Consider the following 21,170-nt stretch of genomic DNA (forward strand, 5'->3'; position numbering starts at 1 on the left):
TTGCTATCAAGCCAGGTCTACCCCATTCTACACTTGTGTAATTGATTTTTTTTAAACCTGAACATAGGGCATTCCATTTATCCCTGTTGAATTTCATCTTGTTGGTTTGGGCTCTTAATTCCACCCAATTAAGATCATAAGGATGTCTTCTATGTCATCATCCAAGTAGTTTTTTTTTCTTGTTTGTCCGACATTTCCTACTCATTTTTTAAATTTATTTTTTTTATTTTACTTTATTTTTTATTTTTAATATTTGGCTGCATCGGGTCTTAGTTGCAGCATGCAGGATCTTCTTAGTTGCACGGGGGATCTTTCATTTCCAAGCGCAGGATCTCCGTTGCGGTGTGTGGGCTTCTCTCTAGTTGTGGCACACAGACTCCAGAGCACGTGGGCTCTGTAGTTGAGGCACACGGGCTCAGTAGTTGGGACCCGCGGGCTTAGTTGCCCTGCGGCATAAGGGATCTTAGTTCCCCGACTAGGGATCGAACCCATGTCCCCTGCATTGGAAGGTGGATTCTTTACCACCAGACCACCAGGGAAGTCCCCCAAGTAGTTTTTTTAAAGAGTTATTTTCCTTTAAAATAAAGGAAAGCCACATGGCCCACCAGTGGAGACGTCCCACCTGGGTGCTTTAGGGACCATTGAGCCCAACAGCCATCAGCCATTTCACTGTCCTTCATCTTGTCCATAAAGTTAGGAAGACTCTCTGTGAAATTCTCTGTTACCATTCACTATACCCACAGTGTTTCCTTAATCAATCAATTTTAAAAATCCAATATAAGTTGATGAGAAAATTGAATGTCTGCTATGGATAAAGCATAGCAGGACTGATCTACAAAGGTAAATAGGAAGGACACAGTCCCTGACCTCAGGAAGCTTCTAATCTAGTAGGGAGATAGATGTGCACACCATTACACAAGCAGAATGTGATAGATCTATGATCAAGGTATAAAGTGCTATGATAAATGTCAAGAAGCGGGGGGCAGTTGCTTCCCATCAGGGCAATTGAGGAAGTCTTTGTAGGGATGGCATTTGATCTAAGCACTGATAACTAGTTAATGTGCTACCACTTATTCTTGGGGAGTGCATGCAGACTCCACAGTATTACCATTTTCTTTTCTAATGCCCACAAATTAAGGGCATGATAATTTCTTCTAAAAGATTTCCAGACCCTAATATTAAATGTATTAGACTGTTGTTTGCATAAGCTTACCTTTCTCCCCTTTTCACGATGGCATTGGTTTTGTCACTGTGTTGCCCTTTCATTGTGACCACTCAAGGATTATCAACAAAAACTTTAGGATGCTATCTACCTCCCCCCAGCCACCACCCTGCCTCACCTGAGTTCTGATATATGAATTATCTGGGCCTGGGAGAGGTAACTCAATTGAAACGGTTAAGAGGTACCTGCCTGGCCTCCTCCTGACCTGGGCAACTCCTCCTGGTCCCATTTTGAAGATCCTTTTCTTTGATGGAGAAGACCACGTCAAGCCAGGGGTTGAGAAGTTCTGCCTTCTCTCTCAGCATTGCATCGTTTCCTGAGCACTGAGCTTAAGCTAGCCTTCCTTTTTGTTCTTTCTCCAGACGTAGCTACCAAGGCCCTTTTTTGTTGTTTCAGCTTGTTCTGAGCTTTTGTCTTCCTGACAGGCTCCTGCTACTCTCATATCCATCCCTGGTTATGGTCCCCTCCTTCCATCTGTTGTGTGTGTCCTTTATAAGAGGAAAAAAAATAACTTTTGTCTGATAATAAGTGTAATGTATGCTCATTGTAAAAATATTTGGAGGATACAATAAATTAAAAAAAAAATCACCCATAATCTCATCACCAAGAGAATTTTGGTGATGAGATTTAGAATTTTGGCATATTCTTTACAGTCTTTTTTTTCCCTGTGTATACATAATTAAATATATATATAATTTTAATCAAAATTGGAATTATACTGTATATACAGCTTGTGTCTCGCTTTTTTCACTTAACATTATATAGGACCATTTTCACATATCATTAAATATTCTTTGAAAACATGATTTTTTAATGGCTGCATAATGTTCCACTGTTTCATGTACATGTCCTTTTAAAATCTAGGCTCATCATATTTTAAAGCTTATTCATGTGCAACAACAATGATTTCCCTTAAAGACCCTCTCTTTCCACCCTTCCCCCATTCCCACTCCCACTCCCTTTACTTTGTCAGGTTGATTATTTGAGCTTGTAGCAGCAGAATTTCATTTTTAGAGCATCCTGTCCTCATGGAATTATATTCCCTTCTAGAATCTCTTGCCATGGGATCACACAACCATTCTTTCCCTCAACACATAGCAGTTTGCTTTTCTCAAGTCAGATTCTGTGCAATGCCCCCTCCTTTTGCTACTGTCACCTCTAGACATGGGTGCTTTCTCCCCAGATCCCCAACAGTTCCCTTTCATCAATTTTTTCTTTCTTGGTCAGAATTAAGCAGCCTGGGGTAGCGGAAAAGGGCACGAGTCTGAGAAACCTCTGTATCCTAACGATGACTAGCTGTGTGACATGGGGAAATTACTCAACCTTTCTGAGCCTCTTTTTTCTTTTTAAATCTCTAAGAGGGAACGGATTAAATTATCTCCATGATACTTTCTAGCTATAAAATGTGATAACACTGAATCCAGAGTGGCAATGTCCTACACTGCTTCTTTTTCCTTCTAAAAGGTAAACTGCAAGGCAAGTAAAGAATGGATCAATCTTTGCTTTTGGAATTCTATGCAACAAATCAGCCAACATTTTTTGCCACCTACTATGTGTCAGGCCCTGGGCTAAGTTTACATACATGAAAAAGATGGGTCCCTGCCTTTAAAATAGTCACAGTTTAGTGAAGAAAACAAACATTAAAAAATAACGACGTAGGAATTCCCTGGCGGTCCAGCGGTTAGGACCCTGTGCTCTCACAAGCCGCGCCATGTGGCCAAAAAAATAATGATAGTAATAACTACGATACCTACTGATTCTAAACTTGGCTTTGCCACTTACTGGCTGGAATAAGTACTTCGGGGCGAGTTACATAGCCTGTGTAGCCCTTGGTTTCTCCAGATTATGAGCTTAACTGCCCGAGGCATATTGTCTGGGTTTGCTTCTGACTGCTCCATCACGTGTTAGCTCTGTAACCTCAGGAAAGTTCCTGAACCTCTTCACTTCCATTTCTTCGCCTACAAAATAAATGGGGATAATAATAGGAGCTTCCTGCTTAAGTTCTGGTGAAAATTAAACAAGTCAATATATGTAAAATTCTTAGAGTAAGCACTTAACGTGAGCTACTGTTACTGTAAGGATTGAATCAGTGAATTATGTTAGGCATAGTGTCTGGTACCATTATAGGAGCTGGATCGATTTTAGTTATTATTATTATTTCTACAACAGCGGTTTGGATAGATGTCTACTGGAACACAGAGAAAAGAGAAGTGAACACTGCTGAGGTAGGAGCTAGCAACCCTCTGGTGTTCATCTGAGGAAACTCAGTCCAGAAAAGCTCGAGGGACTAGGCCAAGGTCACATAGCACGTGAGGGACAAAACTAGGATTTCAACCCAGGAGATGATACTCCTAGTTCAGTGTCACATTAGGGCCACTGGTGTAGTTAGTGTCCCCAGAGGCACATGGGTGTAGATGGGCCCAGTAAGACTGAGGTCAGGCAGGCAGGTAGCCATGCCCCTGCCTTCCACCCTATCGTGAACTCATGGAGTGCTTAGAAGCAGGGCTTGGTCAGGGTTAGCAGGTTCTCCGGGGCTGGAAGGCTGGGCAGAAGCTGGTCTTGCTCAGAGCCAAAGCTTCGGGCCAGGTTTCCAAGGACTTCTTCATGCCCTCCTCTTGAGCGTGGCTTGCGGTGACTGGCCAGGGCAGTCCCACGGATCGTCCGGTGTAAGGACAGGAGACCGTGGGGAATGTCATCCCACCTCCTCGGACAGACAGTGTTTGCATCAGCGTCTTCCCAGCTCATGGCTCCCCCATCTCCTCCTCCCTCCTCCTTCTCCTGTCTCCTGCCCTTCTCTCCTCGCCCCTCATGCTCCTTCCTTTTCCTTTCTCCTTCCCGCTCCCCTCTGCCCCCTCCCCTCCCCGTTTTGTTAATCCTCGCTCTTCTCCCAGTCCGGAAAGCAGCCCCATTCCTCAGCATCCCCGACCTCTCTCCCCCGTTCTCAATCGGATAGGAGGCCAGGGTGGCGGCCCAGACCTCGCGGTCCTGCGCCACCGTGGGGGTGGGGCCGGAGCGGCACAGGCAGGCTGCCCTGAATGACAAGCGGGGATATTGATCGCATTCTGAACTCAGCCCAGCCGATAGAAGGTAATTAATGACTCCATTTGCCTCAGCACTGAGGAGAACGATTGAGTTTGAAACTGCAACAACTGGCAGCTGGGGAGACTGGGGGCGGCCTGGGAGTGAACCCCTCAGAGGAGGAAGGTGGCGTTAGAGGAGCTAAGACAGGGAGAGGGGGCAGAGGCCACTGGTCAGACTGGGATGCAGCAAAGAGCTCCCACCCGGATCAGCGCCCCGACCCCTCCTGCTCCCCGAAGCCCCCTAGAGGCTGAGGTCCATCACCTACTGTCCCCACTTCCTCCTCACATTTCTCTTTTCTTCCTATATCACTTTTTCAGGTCATTTTTGGTCTACAGGTGAAGTGAGACTGACTTTCCCTGGGATTGCTCCTTGTTAGCTGTGTGAAGCACTCACATGTTTTTCACTCTCCCTCGGCTTGTTTCTTCTTTTGTAACATTGGATTAATGGTAGCTCTTCTGCAAGTGTTACGTGGGAATTAGAGATAATGTGTAATAAAGAACCTGGAGCCTGCCTAGTACATAGTTAGTGCTCAGTACATGACAGTGATGATGATCTTTGACAGGGAAGGCAAATTTGATAGAGTGGAGAAGGCTTTGGAGTCAGACATTCCTGAGTTAAAATCCAGCCTTTGCCTACTTTCTAGTTGGAGGATATTGAACAAATAATTTTGCCTCTCATCTGAAAGATAAGAACGATAGTAAATACCTCCTAAAAGTGAATGGATTTAATGAGTGTAGGTGGAAGCCCTAATATTGTCAGTTTCCCCATAGATGGGTAGATGTGTGTATTTGGGCTTGGAAAACTGAAGTTAATATAGTTCTTTGCTATACTTTAAAGGAATTTCTCTCAAATGCCTAATTCCTACTTCTTGGGGTTTGGTGGGCAGCCCCTATTCATTCCACTTTGATTTTGATGAGCCTTGGTGCTTTCTGACCAAGGAAATGGCATTATTTCATTCTCTCTATTACCATCACCCCCACCTACCTTTTGGTCAGCACATGAGAATTTCTCTTGTCCCTTGTAGGGACTGCTTTGGAGATTCAGGTACAGTGTCAACACACAAGGAAGACAGAACACTTCTGTTTTGTCCCTTGTCTCTAGCCCTCATCCCTAATACGTGGTGTTCAGTGCCTGTCCCCCTCCCCAAGCTGCTGAGACCTCACCGGCCAGCCCTATTCATGATTGGCCAGCAAGAGGGCTCTGGCCTGGGGTCAGAGGCGTGGGAGGTAGGGCTCTGCTCCAGGGTGGCCCAGGAATGGATGGGGAGTGACAAGGTTAAGTGAATGAGGAAATCACATCTTTTTGTTGAGGAGTAAAAGCCATTTTTATTAATGATTCTAGAAGTGGTATGTGCTTCCTGTACAAGGCCTGGATCATATAGAAAAACTTAGATGAGAAGAAAAGAATTTGCTCATGATCAGGGAGTAATCACTGTTACCCTGTGGGTGGCTCTCCTTCCAGCCAAGGTGATCTTTGGTTTTACAATTCTCTTCTTTTGCACAGAGATCAGGGCCCCACCGCTGGATCCCAGGCTCTGCACATGGGCTGGGCAGGCAGCTGCTGCTCCTCATTGGGGCTCAGGCCGCAACTGTCCACGGGCATCTTCCCTGTGCCAGGCTCCCTGGTAGATATGCCCGTGACCTAGCCACTTACCCTCATTTATGCTGCACTTCATTTACTCTGAGCCTCAGTTTCCTCAACAGTAAAAAGGGGATTATAATCCCTAGCTACCTTGAGAGTAGTTAAAAAGCCCAAATAACATAAGGTCTATGAGAGCTTTTGTTAACTGTAAGCAAATATGCAGTGGTCAGAGGAGAAGACAATATGAACCTTTGTTCCCTTTGAGAGAATAATCTACGTCAAAGTTTTAACTCAGCAGTCTGTTTAATTTAATTAATGTATTTATATCTTGCTTCATTCCGAAAAGGACTTAGGGTAGCTCACTCTCCTTCAGAGATGCTACGGCTCATGCCATAGTGGACAAAGCACCTGGAATGGGCTCCAGTTCTGAGCGTCCTACTACTCAGTTGTGTGACCTTGGACTGGTCACCTCCCCTCCCCCACCTCACCACCCACCCTGCTAGTTTTCATTACCTTAAAATGAGGAGTTTGGACCAGGTGTCCCCTCATCATTCTCGGCAGTCTGGGCTCGGCCAGCTCAGGGGCCATAGGCGGTAGCCTCAGTGTAGGGAGGGTACAAAGTAGAAAAGGGGGGATGCTGGGAGGGATGCAGTGTCCTGGGTGGGGCCAAGTGGCCCTCAACTGGGTCCCCTGGGATTGGCACCTGGGCAGCAGAGTGAAATGATGTGGAGAGCAGGCTCTGGAGTCAAACAGACCTGAATTCAAATCCCAACTGTCATTTACCAGCTGCATGGCCTTGGATAAGCTACTTAACCTCTCTTTGCCTCAGTTTCCTTATCTTTAAAATAGGTATCACGGCACCTACCTCACAGGGTGTTGGGAGGGTTAAATGGCATGCAACAAGCTCACAGTACTGTGAGCTGCTAATGGATGGTGGCTGGCCGGGGACAACAGAACAGGACCGAATCCTCCACATATGGGACCAACGAGCACAGGGTATCTTCCTTGCTCTGGGAAGTCTTACTAAAGCTTCGCAGCCGCATTTTCCAACCTCAATCTGAAAATGTGGCCTGAGAGTGGGAAAGAATATTGGAAATCAGAACTGCTCCAGAAAGTCCAGGACATGCGGCATCATACTCCAGCCCTCCTCTTGGAGCCCTGACAAGGTAGGGGCTGGTTTTCCCATCAAGGTGAAGGCTGAGGGCCTGCTCTGTCATTTAGGAAAGGCCTTCCCTGGAACCAAGAATGAACAGATAGACCCACTTTATCCTACTCTTTGCGACCAGGGCCGTGGTGTGGTGAGTCCAACATAGGGGCCATCTCTGGGCCCAGTTCTCAAGCAGCCTCTGCCAGCTGCCTTGGATGGCAGTTCTGCAGCTCCAAGGTTAAGTTTCACTCTTAACTGGCAACACGGTGTGCTCTGTCCTTGGGTAGAAGTACCACAGGTGGGCAGGAAGGTGTTGGTGAGAGTGGGAAGGGCCTCTGTGGACCAGAGTCAATGCTGTTGGAAGCTAACAAGCAGTGGGGCAGGTGAAGAAGGGGCATGAGTCTACCCAGGGGCCTGTCGTGGGTCTTCCCATATCCTCTGACAGCTAAGGATGTGTGGGACTTGCCTGACAGGTAACTGGGTGTCCTGGGATGCTAAGCCAGCCAGGTGGCTGGTCCAGAGGCCTTCTGCCAGTAGTCTGGCTTTGAATGCCACCCAGGAGAGCCTCGTTCATTCATTCATTCATTCACTCATTCATCCATTGAGTATCAAGTCTGTGCCCAGCTCCATGCCTGGCACTGGATCTACAGGGATGCACCGGTCATGGTTCCTGCCCACAGGGAACTCCCAGCCTGGCTCCTTGGCACAAGGGGGTGGGTGCTATCTAATTACTTTCCTTGCTACTCACTCTGCAGCCCAGATCAGGAGTTGTTTCTGCCTCTTCCTCCATGTTAGCCCAGCTCTGCCAGAGAGCCCTTCAGTGCCTGGGCCTGGCAGTGTCTCATAGCCCAGCTCCATCCCTCTCCCTTGCTGCCACCGCTGAGACTCTACCTTGGGAAGCACCCGCCCCCCGCAGCCCTCTCTCTCCATCTCCTGAGTAGGTCCCTGCAAGTGGGTGGTACTGACAACAGCTTCGTTTTCTCTTCCTTTTCAATTCTCTTCTTCCATGTTCTTTTTTCTTTTTTGCTCTTCCTCTACTCTCTTCTTCTTTCCTCCTCCAACCTCTACCCTCCAACCCCACCCCCATCCAGGCCCCGGGCTACCGTCCTCACTGGATACACAGGCTTCCGGGAAAGCAGAACCAGCTGGGTTATTCCTGTAGCAAGGGCCCTCAGCCCAGCCTGTGCTTCCTGAGGCGTCTGGTGTAGGAAGCTTCTTCCCTTTCTTCCTCTCTCCCTTTCTGCCCTGCCTCTGCCTCTGGGCTTCCTTCTTCCCTGAGCCTCTCCTCCTTTGACCTCTGAGCCCAGGCTTCTCCCGGCCTCCTTCCCTCACTCCCTTCCCGCCCTTCCTCCTTGCCTTCACTCCTCCCTTCCTTCTCTAGCTGAGGGAAGGGCACCACCCTGGCCTCTGGGGAGAGCCTGGGAGAGCCTGTGGGCCCTCTGGCTGATTTGGGGGACACTGCCTCCCTGTCCCCCACCAGTAATGCCACTGCCGTCTCCCTGCCCCTGTGGATGTCCTCCCTGTTCCCCAGAACTTTCTTTGTGCTCCTTCGCCATTCATCATGACTGCTGCCTTTCCTACATCCCTATCACCTTCCTTCTCCTTTGAGGAGTTTCCTCAAGCCTCCTGCAGCCTCCCTTGGCGATTCTCTCCTGCTTGCATCAGACTAGTTTGCTTTTCTGCTCCTCTAGCACCTTCTGTCTCTTCCTTGCCCCACCCACCTTCCCTCTCCTCTTCCTCCCTTTCCCCGGACCCTCGGCCACCTCTTCCAGTAGCAGCCATCCTTTTGCCTTTCCTTCCTCCCTCCCCCTTTCCATCGCTGCCTCTGTAACCTGTTTTATCACCAGGGCCTGAGTATACAAAAAATAAATAAATAAATAAAAAGGTCCGTGAGTGGAGGGAGCAGCAATAACCCCTAAAACAGTGCTATCAGTGGAACATGATTGATCAATTGAATTCCATAGTGGCTGAAAAATGTGGGATTAAGTAGTGTATTATACGCACAATGAGTTGAGGCATGATGTTCATTTCAAGTTCATTTCGCCGGCCTCTGCCACCAGATCAGGCAATCAATAGGGGCAGCAGATATCATATATCACCTCTCTGTGGGCTGGGGAGAGAGCACCATAATCTCTCGCAAATTTAGAGTGACAGATTTGTCAAGATCTGAAGAGCCCCTGAATAAATGAAGGAAGAGAGACTCCTCCAGCCAGTGACCTGAGGACAAAGCTTCAGTTCAGCCCCTACACACACACACACACACACACACACGGGCTGGGCCAAGCCACACACAGGCATATACACAAATTTACACAGAGGCATAGTATGAGTCTCACCACACATACGCACACACCCATGCACATAACATGTGAGCCCATGTTCGCAGACAAATGCACTTTACTTGCCAGGACTCATTGGTGACACTGCAGTAACCACACACAAAGACACTTGCTGTCTCCCTCTGCTCTGACAGAAGTGCTTCCCAAAAAGGTAGGAGGACTCCAGCAAGAGAGAATTAGACACAATAAAACATGCAAATAGCCCCAAGGGGTAGCATTAAGATGATGGTACATCCTTGAGAGAGAAGCAGGCACAGAAGAAACATGGGGGGACGTGGGCTCACACTCCCCATGCAGTCACACCCGTACACACGCACCTTTTCAGAAAGGTTCCTGGACTGTCACACATTCCCAGACACTTATCTATCTGGATGTTTATTCGTGTAGAAATGCATATATACAGAAAATACACAAAAGGGAAAAATAAATATGTCACACCCTAACTCATATAGAGAGATGCATACACTGCCTCTAAGACAGAAAATCATTCCAGAAGCTTACACAGAAAAAAACACAACAACCAAGTCTTGTGGCCTTAGGAACATAGGGAACATAGAAATATCATCAAGGCTGTCCCTGTGTCTGTCTGTCCACCTCAGACATGATCCTGGTCTCCATTCTCTCTCTCTCTCTCTCTCTCTCTCTCTTTCTCTCTCTCTCTCTCTCTCTCTCTGTCACACACACACACACACACACACACCCTTTCTTTGCTCTCCCACCCCCTCCAGGATCGAGTGAAGACAGGAAGTCCCATTAGGAAAGCAGACCCCCTTGCTCCATCTGGGAGGCCAGCAAGAGAGGATGGCTGCAGGTTGAGGTTAATCAATACGTAATATTTTCTATGCTCTCCTGAATGATACTGTACGGTGTTACTGTATATAATGCAATATTGATTATATCATATCGTATAATCACCTATAAACTGATATATATAACAGTCCCAGAGGAACACCCTGGGGCCTACAGCATGGGCTGGCCCCAGGCCCAAGGCTCCCCAGCTGGTCTTGGGCTAGGGAAGCCAAGGAGTGGCCAAGCTGTGGCTGGGAGGACCCAGCTTTGAGCCCGGGAAGTTGCAGGGTGTGGGGTCAGGGAGTGTAGGCACAGCAGGTACTTGGCCCGCTGTGGACTCTGAAAACCCCAGTGGACCGGGATAGAGGGCAGGTCCAGGGAGGGAAGGGTAGCAGAGTGGTGGGAGGCCTGGGAAGAGCAGTACACAGACAGGACTGGCCTACAGCCCCAGGGAGCAGGCACTTTGTGGCACCACCGTGGCTTTTCATACATGGGGCGAGTCTCAGTTTCCTGTAGAGACTGCAGGAGGAACCAGGCGGCCAAGGAGCTGGCCTCTGGCGGAGCCTCGCCAGAGTCCAGGTCAGGGACAAGCTGAGGAGGGTGGCCCGGGCACAGCAGCATCTACAGGGACCCAGTCTTCAGCCTCTGCCCAAGTTGCATTTCATGACTCACGTGCCACTTGCTGTCTGCTCCAGTCTCAGGCCTGGCCCAACGCAAGCAGAGTGCCTCAGCTGGGCCCTGAGTCCCTCCTCCCTCAGTGGTGAAGTTAATTACTTCACCCAGTCTCCATGTTATACTCAGCCTCGGAGATTTGATGATTTTCCACCCTTGGAGTCAGTGGAACTGAAATTCATCTCAGAGCCGAGTTCAATTCTCCACAGGCTGGGTAATGCTGGCCCAAGACACCCAGCTCCTTCCCCAGGCCAATCCAGGCCAGGGGGGGGGGACAGAAGGGGCTCAGGGGAGACGTGCCCTGGGGAGATGGCCCCTGGGAATCCCTCTGGCTCCACCGCCTCTGCCTAGTCCTTCCCATACCCCCGAGTTGTGACAGCTTCCCTTTCTCTTCCCAGGACATTCAGGGGCTCTGGCTTTCTCAGCCAGGTCTCTGAGGCATGGCCAGCCCCTGAGCCAGCCCCTCCCAGCCTGAAAACTGGGGAAAAGGGGTCCCAGCAGGGGTGCAAAGCCCTGGGGGCCGAGCCAGGTGCCCGTCACCTTTGCCCACTGTGTGCCTCTGCTGACCTGCACTCATGCCCCGAGTGTCCCTGTGTCCTCCAGATGTGTCTGAGGGCTCAGTCCCCAATGGAGATTCCCAGAGTGGCGTGGACAGTTTGCGGAAGCACTTGCGAGCTGACACCTTCACCCAGCAGCAGCTAGAAGCTTTGGATCGGGTCTTTGAGCGTCCTTCCTACCCTGACGTCTTCCAGGCATCAGAGCACATCAAATCAGAGCAGGTGAGGAAGGAGCTTTCTGCTTGCAGAAGTGGAAAGGGACTGGGCAGAGCAAGGCCTCTGGAGGACGTGCACACGTGGGTCAGCCACACGCACACCCAGCATCGTGTGTGCTGCCTTTGGGTGCGCTGTGTGAACATGCTCACACAGGGACATTAGAGCAGAGCTAAGAAAATCGTCATAGTATATGGTAGTTAGAAAGGGTGAGTTCTGGGCGTGAGTATGGCTGTAGGTAAATCTTAATCCCATTTCAGTTTCAGTTCTATCCTGTTTCCCTGTCTGTAGAATGAAGGGCTTGGACAGATGATCTGACAGGTCGTTTCCAGCCCTGCCATTCTGTGCTTCTGGCATAGAGCACTCAGGAACGTCCCTTGCCTAAATGCCCCTAGGGTCCTACAGAAAGTCTGAGTAAGCCTGGGGCGTCAGGAGGTGAGCCCGCTGTGCCTGCCTCCTGACAGCCTACCCCTCAGACCCAATACTTCCCACAGATGAAGAGCAACCCAGAACACACAGCATGGGATGCAGCCCACAACACACCAGCACATCACACGGCATAGAAACACATCTCCTAACTGCTCCCATTCACCTGTGTGCACGTGTTCACGGACCACCGCCACCCACCTGCTTGCTGCCCACCCGCCGCCCAGCCCACAGGACTCATAGCACAGCCCATCAGCCAGTAGGTGTGCACGCCCCACAGACCACCAGCTCAGCGCACTTCCACACCCGCCTCCACGCACACACCAGGACAGCCCCCTGTGCACACACTCCGACGCGTGAGCACACACCCATCCCCCCCACACTAAAGCCCAGGCCAGGCCCACAGCCTCAGCACAGCACAGCCTGCCATGTGTGCACACTCGGGCACACACCCGCACGCACGCGCACCAGCGCAACCACACAGACCGCACAGCGCGGTTCCACTCTAGGACTCCAACAGCTCCCAGCCATTCGCCTTTCTCCCCGCCCGTCCTTTTATCCCGTAAGCTGTTTGTCTTCATAAAACAAAAATCAAACGTCTTTTTAAGGTGCCCTGAGCCATAAACCAACAAAGGAGGAGCCGGCAGAGGCAGGCGGCTTGGTGCACCCTCCCCGAGTCCCCGGCTGCATTACAATGAATAACCTTTATTTACTTTCATTAGACTATTAAAAACCAGCACAGTCATTTTCCCCCTGAAACTCGGAGCAGGGCCCATAAAGCAAATCCGAAGCCTAACTGAGTGCATTTTAATTTCTCTCCGATCACAGCGAATTACTCTGGTGATAAATCAGGGGGCAGCTTCACCCCCAGTAGAAGGCCTAATTTGCAGCTAATTACAAAACTGATTTCTACAGGAAGATCAATACGAGAAGGAATTGGAAATGACGAGGCAATCCTGTCCAGCCAGGGAGGGGAGGGGGCCCTCTGGGGGGGCCAGGAAGCGGAAGGGAAAAAAACGGACCCGAAAGAGCAGAAAATCAGTTTTAATTTAACGTAATATTAATCAGAGCAACTTTTCCTGCTTCGTGCGGGCTCCTGGTCAGCCCAGCTCTGGGGTCTGGCTTGGCGGTGGCTGCAATAAAAAGGCAATTACCCGAGTGTTTCAGGCAGGACACCCTTTCAGAGTCAATGACTGGCCCCCTCCCACCCTTCTGTTAGCCATGTGGACTCTCCCCCTCCCCAATTTCATACCCCAGTGCACAGGCAGAGAGCGAGGGGCCCGTGAGGCAGTCTTTGTTTGTTTTTTAAAAAGGGGCTCCAGCACCCGGTCAGCCAGCCCAGCAGTGCCAGGCTCGAGGCCCCACTAGGCCCTTCCCCCAGCTACTGCCTCTGCCATCATGTCAGGGTTTGCCCCTCCTCCCCAAGATTCCCTACCCCTGGGGGACCTTAAAACACCGCTTGCCTCTCAGCAGGGGGATTCCCACTGCTAAACCCCGCCTTTGGGGCTTCTTAGACAAGAGATGCTACAGAGATGTAAAGGGTGCTGGGATACCCACCGAGAATGTACAGGCTGCACCTCAGCTTCCCAGAGTCAGGTCTGCCCCCACCCACACACAACTCTCCATCATCCATCGAGCCCGCCCCTCCCACACTCCCCGCCCTCTGCCTGGCCATCTCCTTCCACCCCATCTGGGAGGGCTCCCCGTTCCTCCTCCCCATCTGCACACCAAGCCCTCTCTCCGCATGTGTACGTCAATAGTGAGCTGTCTCTTTTCTCTCTCCTCCCAGGGGAACGAGTACTCCCTCCCAGCCCTGACCCCTGGGCTTGATGAAGTCAAGTCGAGTCTATCTGCATCCACCAACCCCGAGCTGGGCAGCAACGTGTCGGGCACGCAGACATACCCCGTTGTGACCGGTAAGGGGGCTTCCAGGAGGGTGGGAAACTGCTTTCAGTGGGGGGCACCTCAGCCCATGCCATCTGGGGCCCAGCGTGACAAGCGGGCTCCCTGCCATGATCTCTGTAGAGAGAGTGAGTCTCCAGAAACCAGGGTGCTTCCTGAACAGATGTGTGCAGATGTGGGAGAAAAAAACGTGGTCAGGGTCTCTGTACGCTCCAGCCTGGAAATGTCAAAGCCAGGAAGGGCTAGGGCTGGTTCTTTCTGCCCATCCTGTTGCCTCTTCCTTTGCCTTTTTTCTTGCCTCCACCAAGGTGGCCGGAATTATGAGCCTCTTGTTAGGATGTGTGCAGGAGAATGAGGGCAAATAGGCCGGGCTGGCAAGAGTGGAGCATGAGTGCCCAGTGTCGAGTCTCCACACTCCTGTGTCCCCGAGGTTCCTGGGGGACCTGCTTTCCTCTCCTCTGGGCAGCCTGGTGTGCCAAAGCTGTGGCTTTGGGCTTCAGAGCGTGGCATCTGGCCATGTGGTTATAGGTAAGCTCAATTATTTCAGCCTTTCTCCAGCTTCCCAGAGAAATCACTAAGACCAAGGCTTGATTTCAAGGCCAGGCAGGGTCCGGCCTGTCCCTCAGTCAAAATGCAGGGGGAGGGGGCACCCAATCCAGGTGCTGGCATGGATGAGGGAGGAGCAGCAGAGGCAGCTAGAGGGGAAGAAGGCTGAGGTGCAGTGCAGTGTAGAGCCCAGGTGATGAAGCTCCAGGCCACAGAGCTGAGGGCTGTGGAAGGCGGCTGGCACTACAGAAGGGTTTCCGGGCCAGGAAAGTGCCCAAGTGGGAGAGACACACATTGAGGTGTTATTAAAATTCACCTAATTATTCTGGAGACACTAAAGCCAATGTGCCATTTGTTCCTTGGGAGAAAGAATGATTGAGAAGGGTCTTGGTGGTGATTGAGAGACACTGAGGTGTTACCTGCCGACAAGGCGAGCGGAGGCGGCCTGGGGACCTGGCAGCAGCCAGCGTCACCAAAGACAGGGAGCGGGCATGGCCCCACTGGAGGACAGCGCACTGTTTCTGACTTGGAGCTGTTCTGAGCACGGCTCAGGTCTGAGATGGGCTGCGAGTGGCCACCTGGCCTCCACCTGGGGGGCTTGGGAGAGCCCTGTTGTTAGCTTTCCCAGATTCTCCCTAAGGGGTGTCCTGGTACAGCTGTTTCCGGCCTGGACAGAGTCGAGCTCTTTGGCTCAGCAATCAGAGGTTGAGTTCTGGAAGTGTCGGAGACCTAGATGGGCTTTTGGGAGTGACAACATAAGCTGGGTCAGGATACAGCCTATGATCAACTGGCCCTCGGCAAGAACCCTCCATAGCCCGGTTCGGAAGCTCTCTGAGCTGTGGGTATTCTGACCCAAGAAAGAGTGATGGTCCAGGCCAGGCCGTGTTTCTCCTGATCTGCTGAGAGTCACACTGGTCACCTCCCAAAAGTGGCCCACCCTAGGCAGCAGCAAAACAGAGCCCAGGAGACTCTTCTCTAACCCCAGCTGTGCTTCCCTGGGCCCAGGGCCACAGTCTAGGAGGCAGAGGCTTCCTGGGGTGGAGAGAAGGATCTTTGGGGTAGGGTTCCTGCAGCAGGAGAACTCAGGCTGGTGCAGAAAAGTGCCTCCACCTTGAGCATCCCCCACCCGCCTCCCCCCCATGGCCCTGGAACGGTCCCAGCTCAGCCTGGGAACATCTCCGGCTGATCCATCTGGATCCAAGTGTGAGAAAAGTTCATTTCAGACCCAGCTTGACATTCCCAGGTGGCAAGTTAGCACTAACATCTCAATCTGTATGCGACATTTCAATCAAGCCAGGAGTAACAAAAGCAGAACCATTAACATTCGGAGCTGTTCACCAGTGGTAATGACAGGGAAACTTGCTCAGAAACTGGAAATTACCAAAAAGAGAGAAGTGTGTGGAGAAGTGGGGGAGGGGTGGGGGGAGGGGGGAGGGAATGATTTTTCTACACTTAGGCCAAGATCCAATGTTTGGATTAATGGTGCCATTACCCGAGAAAGGGCTACAGATTATGCTCATTCTTAAAATGTTTTTGCTGGCAATTAAATGGCTGCAGTTATTGATCTTTGTTGATCTTACGTCCTCCTAATTTGCATAATCTATTAAAGATGAATGATTCATGATGTGTTTATTATGGGGATGAACAGAATTTGCTGGAGGTACTGTCAAGGTGAGAAACAGGGCAGTGCCCAGAGACTTCATGGATCATCTCAGGAATGGGTCCAGCACATTAGCCTTTGGGCCAGGAGTTTGCGGGTAGCGGTGAGCAGTGATGTAGAGAGCAGACCAGAGAGGTGGATTTCAGGTGAGATTTTCTAGAAAGATGTTGGCACCTAGAACTGGGCTCCAAGAATAGCTGGGATATGGGAGGGGCTTTTGGTGTATTTGTAAAAATTGCCCTCCAAGATTCTTTAAGAGCTTATTTGGTTGGAGAGTATGAAGGGCTTTGGTGGAGGAGGAAAAGGGGAGGCACTTTCTGGCAGGTGATTCTGGCCAGGTATGTGCTACAGGTGAGAGAGCAGGAGGGCATCCTGTGGCCACAGCCTGGCTTGAGTGTGCCAAGATGTTCAAGGAGCCCTCTTCATCCCCCACATCCTAAACCCCTAGCTCATCTTCTTCCCCAGGGACAGGCAGCTGAGGCTGCAAACCTTTGGGAATGAGTCCTGAGGAAACCAGCCCAGGAAGCCCTAGCCCAACCTGAAGAGCCGACCTTATTGATATTCCTGCCACCTCCTGGCACTGGAGGCTGATTTCAAACTTCACCAGCCACTTGATACAGCTGTTCCACAAGGTCAGGACTGAGAGGAGAGAGGAGCCTGGACTATTGTGTAGAGGGGAGAGTGGGGCCCAGTGGGCCAGGACACAGCTAATCACTTTGCAGGCAAGGGTGGCTGCCAGAGGCCGGGGCTCGGCCCAAAAGCCTCCCCTCCCCACCTTCTCTCACGGAACCAAGGAGAGAGACTGATTTTTCTGAGTAGTGTTTGCAAGTTCTGCCGAGATTTTAATTTCACTGCATCACAACTCAGCAAGCTGCCAAGTCAAGCTGGTTATTTAAATTTATCACCCACTTTCCCTTCCGCCGCTGGGCTGCTCTAGCTCAGCAGCATCTCTTCTCTCCAGCCCACTGCTCTAGGCTGCTGGTCTGGAACGGAGCCGAGTCTCTCCTAAGTGATAAGGAAAAAGGGACCAACTAGATGAGAGAGTGGGTGGGGGGCACTCTGGCCCCAGGATTCCTCAGGTTGTCTGGCTGTGGCTGGTACCTTCTACCTCCTTCTTACCCTTCCAAAGGACCCCACAGTGGGCTGCCATCAACCACTCAGTGGTCCCGCAGGCCTCTGGGTCAGGGCCTCTTCAGTGAGGACTCTGACTCCAACTGTGTGCTGGTGCCTTCAAGTCGCCTGTCACTGGTAGAAAAGAGCCCCCCTTCCCCATAGCCTCCTCACCTTGACTCCTCCCTTCCTGTGCCTGGCCAGCTCTGCAGCCATAGAGGGGACCTTGGCAGTGATGTTGATCTGGGAGAATAAGATGAATACTAGTTTCAGGAGTCCCAAAGTCACTTGGAGATGCTTCTGAGAATTCTGAGAGTCCCTTCACCTGGAGAAAATCCACCCTGATAATGAGAGCGGGTTCCCTGCCCTGGAGCCCAAATGGAACGAGACAGTGCTGGAGGAAGTCGGGGATGGTACAGCGGTTCTCCATGCTCACTCTAGAAGCCGAGGGATGCACCAGGCCCCAGAGCTGCTGCACCAAGTGAGCAGGCTTCACTGGCCTCTGGTGAGGCTCACTGCCGAGCACTGGGAGAGCTTTGTGCAAGTGTAGTCCTCGCCATCCTCATTTTAGTCCCGGAGGGGTTATAGAGGAATGAGATTGATATCTAGAAACAAGGCAGGCTAAACTCACCAAAACACAGCTGGATAAATATAACAATGAGAATTCTACCACACAACCAAACCTCACCATCTTGTGCAAGAAATAGAGGGAGACCCAAAGCCAGAGCAGCCTGAGAGGCTGCTGGCATCTCACTGGAGGCAGACCCTAACTGGGGGAGGCTGGGGTTGTAACACACCAGACAGAAAAGATGACCTTGGGCCCCAAAGAAGCAGGAAACTAGAAGTCAGCATTCCCCTGAGTAAAGCCAGGGATGGAGCAGGACAACGCTATCTATGCATGGGAAACACACAAACTCATCCCAGGGGCTCAGGAAAGCAAGGGAGGGAAAATAACGTCTCCATGAGAAATGGAGATCCCCAAGCCTGACCCTGAGTCCAAATTTATACCATGAGGATGTGGCAGGAACCCCCAGCTAAGAACTTACATAAAAATGTGTCTAGGATAGTAACCCACTTGGAAACCCCAGCAGGAACAAGGGCAAACCTTCCTTGCAGAGACATTCTACAATCCAGGGCACATGGGACTCCCACAGGAAAAAAAAAAAAATCCATCACTAAAGATGAGCTCACTATAAAAAATTACACACCTCATATGAATACAAACTGTCATGAGGGAGAGTTAGCAGAAGCAATATACAGGACAGTTAATACCCCTAAGAACTAGAGATAATAGAACAATCCAAAAACAACTATAGTGTAAGCATGTTTAACATTCTAAAAAAGATAAAAAAGAAGTATGTTTTGTGTTAATCACAGATCTTGAGCCCACATCCCCTTCCCCACCACTGCTCAGCAAATTGTCAGATAATGGAGATCTTAAAGGGCAAAGAAGGCACCTATAGCACATTGTTTTGGGACTCGGAGGCGTGGAAAGAGAGGAGCCCCAGGCAGCCCTGAAAGTAGAGCCTCTCCCCTGCTTATCCAAGTTCCCAGACTGCTAAGTGTCAGCAGAGAGTCTTCCCTTTTCTTTGGAAAAATGTCTGAACATTGGAGCACTGTAACAGGGACAGTCCATTCCTCCCTCATGGGGGAAAAAAAAAAGCCTTGTCAGCTTCCCCATCCTGGTGGGGAGAAGGTGGTTTTATTCAAGAGCTTGGGAGAAACTTCTCTTGATGCCCGGAGACTGCAGCTCTGCCGGAATCTGTAGCTAGGATCCGGGAGGAGATGTGGATGCGTCCTAAGAGGGGAGTGCCCACGGTGGGGAGAGAGAGCAGAAGACGGGGGTCTCCTGGAAGTTGGCAAATTTGAGCAGAGGTGGAGGAGGCCAGTAAGGCAAAGTTCAAAGAAAAGCAGGGGCTGGCCCCCGGGGCCTAGAGAGAGTAGTATGGGCTCGGCTTCTGAGAAAGGGCTGCAGACTCTTAGAAGTTCAGACTCCTTACCCACATCTAGGATGGTTAGTGAAGTGGCCTTTTAGCAGACAGAGGTGTGGACCCTGGGAAACCCTCCTCCTCCTGCTCTAGGAGTCCTGAGGACCTCTAGGAAGTGCCTCTTTCCTGTAGTTAACAACCCCCTTCCAATGCACTGCATTTCCCTCCATAAAACAAACAGCTTAGCCCTTGGCCAGCCTCTTGGGGGAGGAGAGGGCAATAAAGGCTGAGAAATGTTTCTGAAGGAGGCTGGGAGTCTCCTAGCCTTGCCTGTCAGCTCAAAGCCCCTGATTAGCTGAGGAATTTAGGGCACAGACATCAGAGTTCCTCGCCAACCTTGAAAGGAGAGGGCTAGGGCAACTCCAGACACAAGGCAAGTCGGAGAGCCTGTCGCTGTGGAGGCCAAACCAAGCCAGAGGGCTTCTCCTCAGCCGAGAAGGCCCACTGGGAAGAGGCTAGCCTCCTCCAAACATCCCTGAGGCCTCCAGCCACATCCCCCAGGACCTCCAGCCCCCAGACCTCAGCTCTGATTTAATTACAGGGGCATTTCCATAGCAATGAGACATTGACAGATAATGTGGGTGCCCTGGGTCTGCAGCCTAGGGAGTCACTGGATCGGGGCTCTTTCCCTTCCTTCTTTATCCAGTCCACCCCTAGAGGGAAAAGATATTGCAAAGAAAAGACATTAATTTACTCTAGGACTGGGGGAGTCAGGTCAAATTTGAATAGAACAAAAGCTGTGCCACCACAATCTCCAGCCCCAGTTCCACACCCATGTCTGTGCCCACCAGCCATCCCAGCAGTGACGGGCTTCCCTCCCCAGCAGGGTGCCTTGGGCAGAAGCACGTGAGGCTGCTAATGGAGCTACAGAGGGAAGGAGAGGCATGAGGAGCAGGAGGAAGGTATGAAGGGTACCCGGGCATCTTAGCAAAGATGTAGTTCTGTGGTTTCTAAGCTGAGCTCAGCTTTGGCCCATTACCTTGGGCCTCACCTCTTGACTCCTTCCTTCATTTCCTCCCTCTGTCCATGAGACGCAAAGGCTGAGCACGCCAAATGGACTGTGCTTGGCCCCCCACGGCATGGTCTCACTAATTCATTTAGAGATCAAGGAGAGAGGACAGTTTGAATTTGAATCAAAATATTTTTGAGAAATCAACGAGCTTTATTTCAAATGCATGTAGTAGCCAACTACAAAAAAGTGTTGCCTAGTAGAAAGCACTGGGCACTGTTTTCACGGATAGCTGGGTCATAGGGAAACTTTCTGCTGCTGTAGATATTTAGAGGTGCCTGGGGTGTCCCAAAGGAGAGTTCTCCAAAGGGGGGGGTCCCCCAGTACTAAGCCTGTTTACTCCATTATTTGGCACTTTCTAAGAAGAAAAGGTTGGCTACGTAAAAGTGAAGTCAGCCAACCCAACCTTTTCTGGATGACCAGAAACCCTAAAGAGGGGTGTCCCAGTGAATGTTACAGGTATGTATTGGGACCAAGGGCTCAGAAATGTCCTGGTGGCCTCAGAGTCACCTAGGTAAGACCTAAAAGCCTGTTTCCCCCGGAAAGCCAACCATCCGCAAGGTGACAGGAAGACCTCCCACCCTCCTCAGGGTGATCAGAGTCCTTCCTTCCCCTGCTCAGGACAAACAAGCCAGCACTTTTTCAACCCTGAGCTTTGGGAGGCAAAAGCCCTGCCACTATTGTTACTTCAGAGAGGGCTTTGCATGCCTTCAGCCTGGAATGCTCCCCTCTCCTTCTCGGGGGCCGCTGAGCTGGCGGGCAGGGCGGAGGAAATCCTGTGGCAGGCTCGGAGAGTAGCCTGATGCTCCGGCAGCTTAAGTGGCCGTTTTCCTTGGGATTAGGGTTTCACTTACACAGAGCGCCTGAAAAACGCTGCGCTTTCGGAAGGATTAGAGCTGACAATTCAGTGCTCTCAGAGAACAAAATA

At 50.9% G+C, this 21,170-nt stretch overlaps 1 protein-coding gene across 6 annotated transcripts in view; it reads left to right on the top strand.

The window, feature by feature from the left end:
- The window catches only part of PAX2 (paired box 2), a 79,246-nt gene that overhangs the window by 46,765 nt on the left and 11,311 nt on the right, over window positions 1-21,170 (top strand). For all 6 annotated transcript variants that reach the window (XM_022569041.3, XM_030759307.2, XM_022569044.3 and 3 more), the window contains 2 exons: window positions 11,435-11,610; window positions 13,817-13,943. In XM_022569041.3, the coding sequence (XP_022424749.1) occupies window positions 11,435-11,610; window positions 13,817-13,943 (303 nt within the window). The remainder of the gene's footprint in view (window positions 1-11,434; window positions 11,611-13,816; window positions 13,944-21,170) is intronic.

Source organism: Delphinapterus leucas, chromosome 16 (assembly GCF_059928025.1).
Source record: "Delphinapterus leucas isolate spDelLeu-1000000601 "Yukka" chromosome 16, BTC_Dleu_Yukka2, whole genome shotgun sequence".
Classification (NCBI taxonomy): domain Eukaryota; kingdom Metazoa; phylum Chordata; class Mammalia; order Artiodactyla; family Monodontidae; genus Delphinapterus; species Delphinapterus leucas.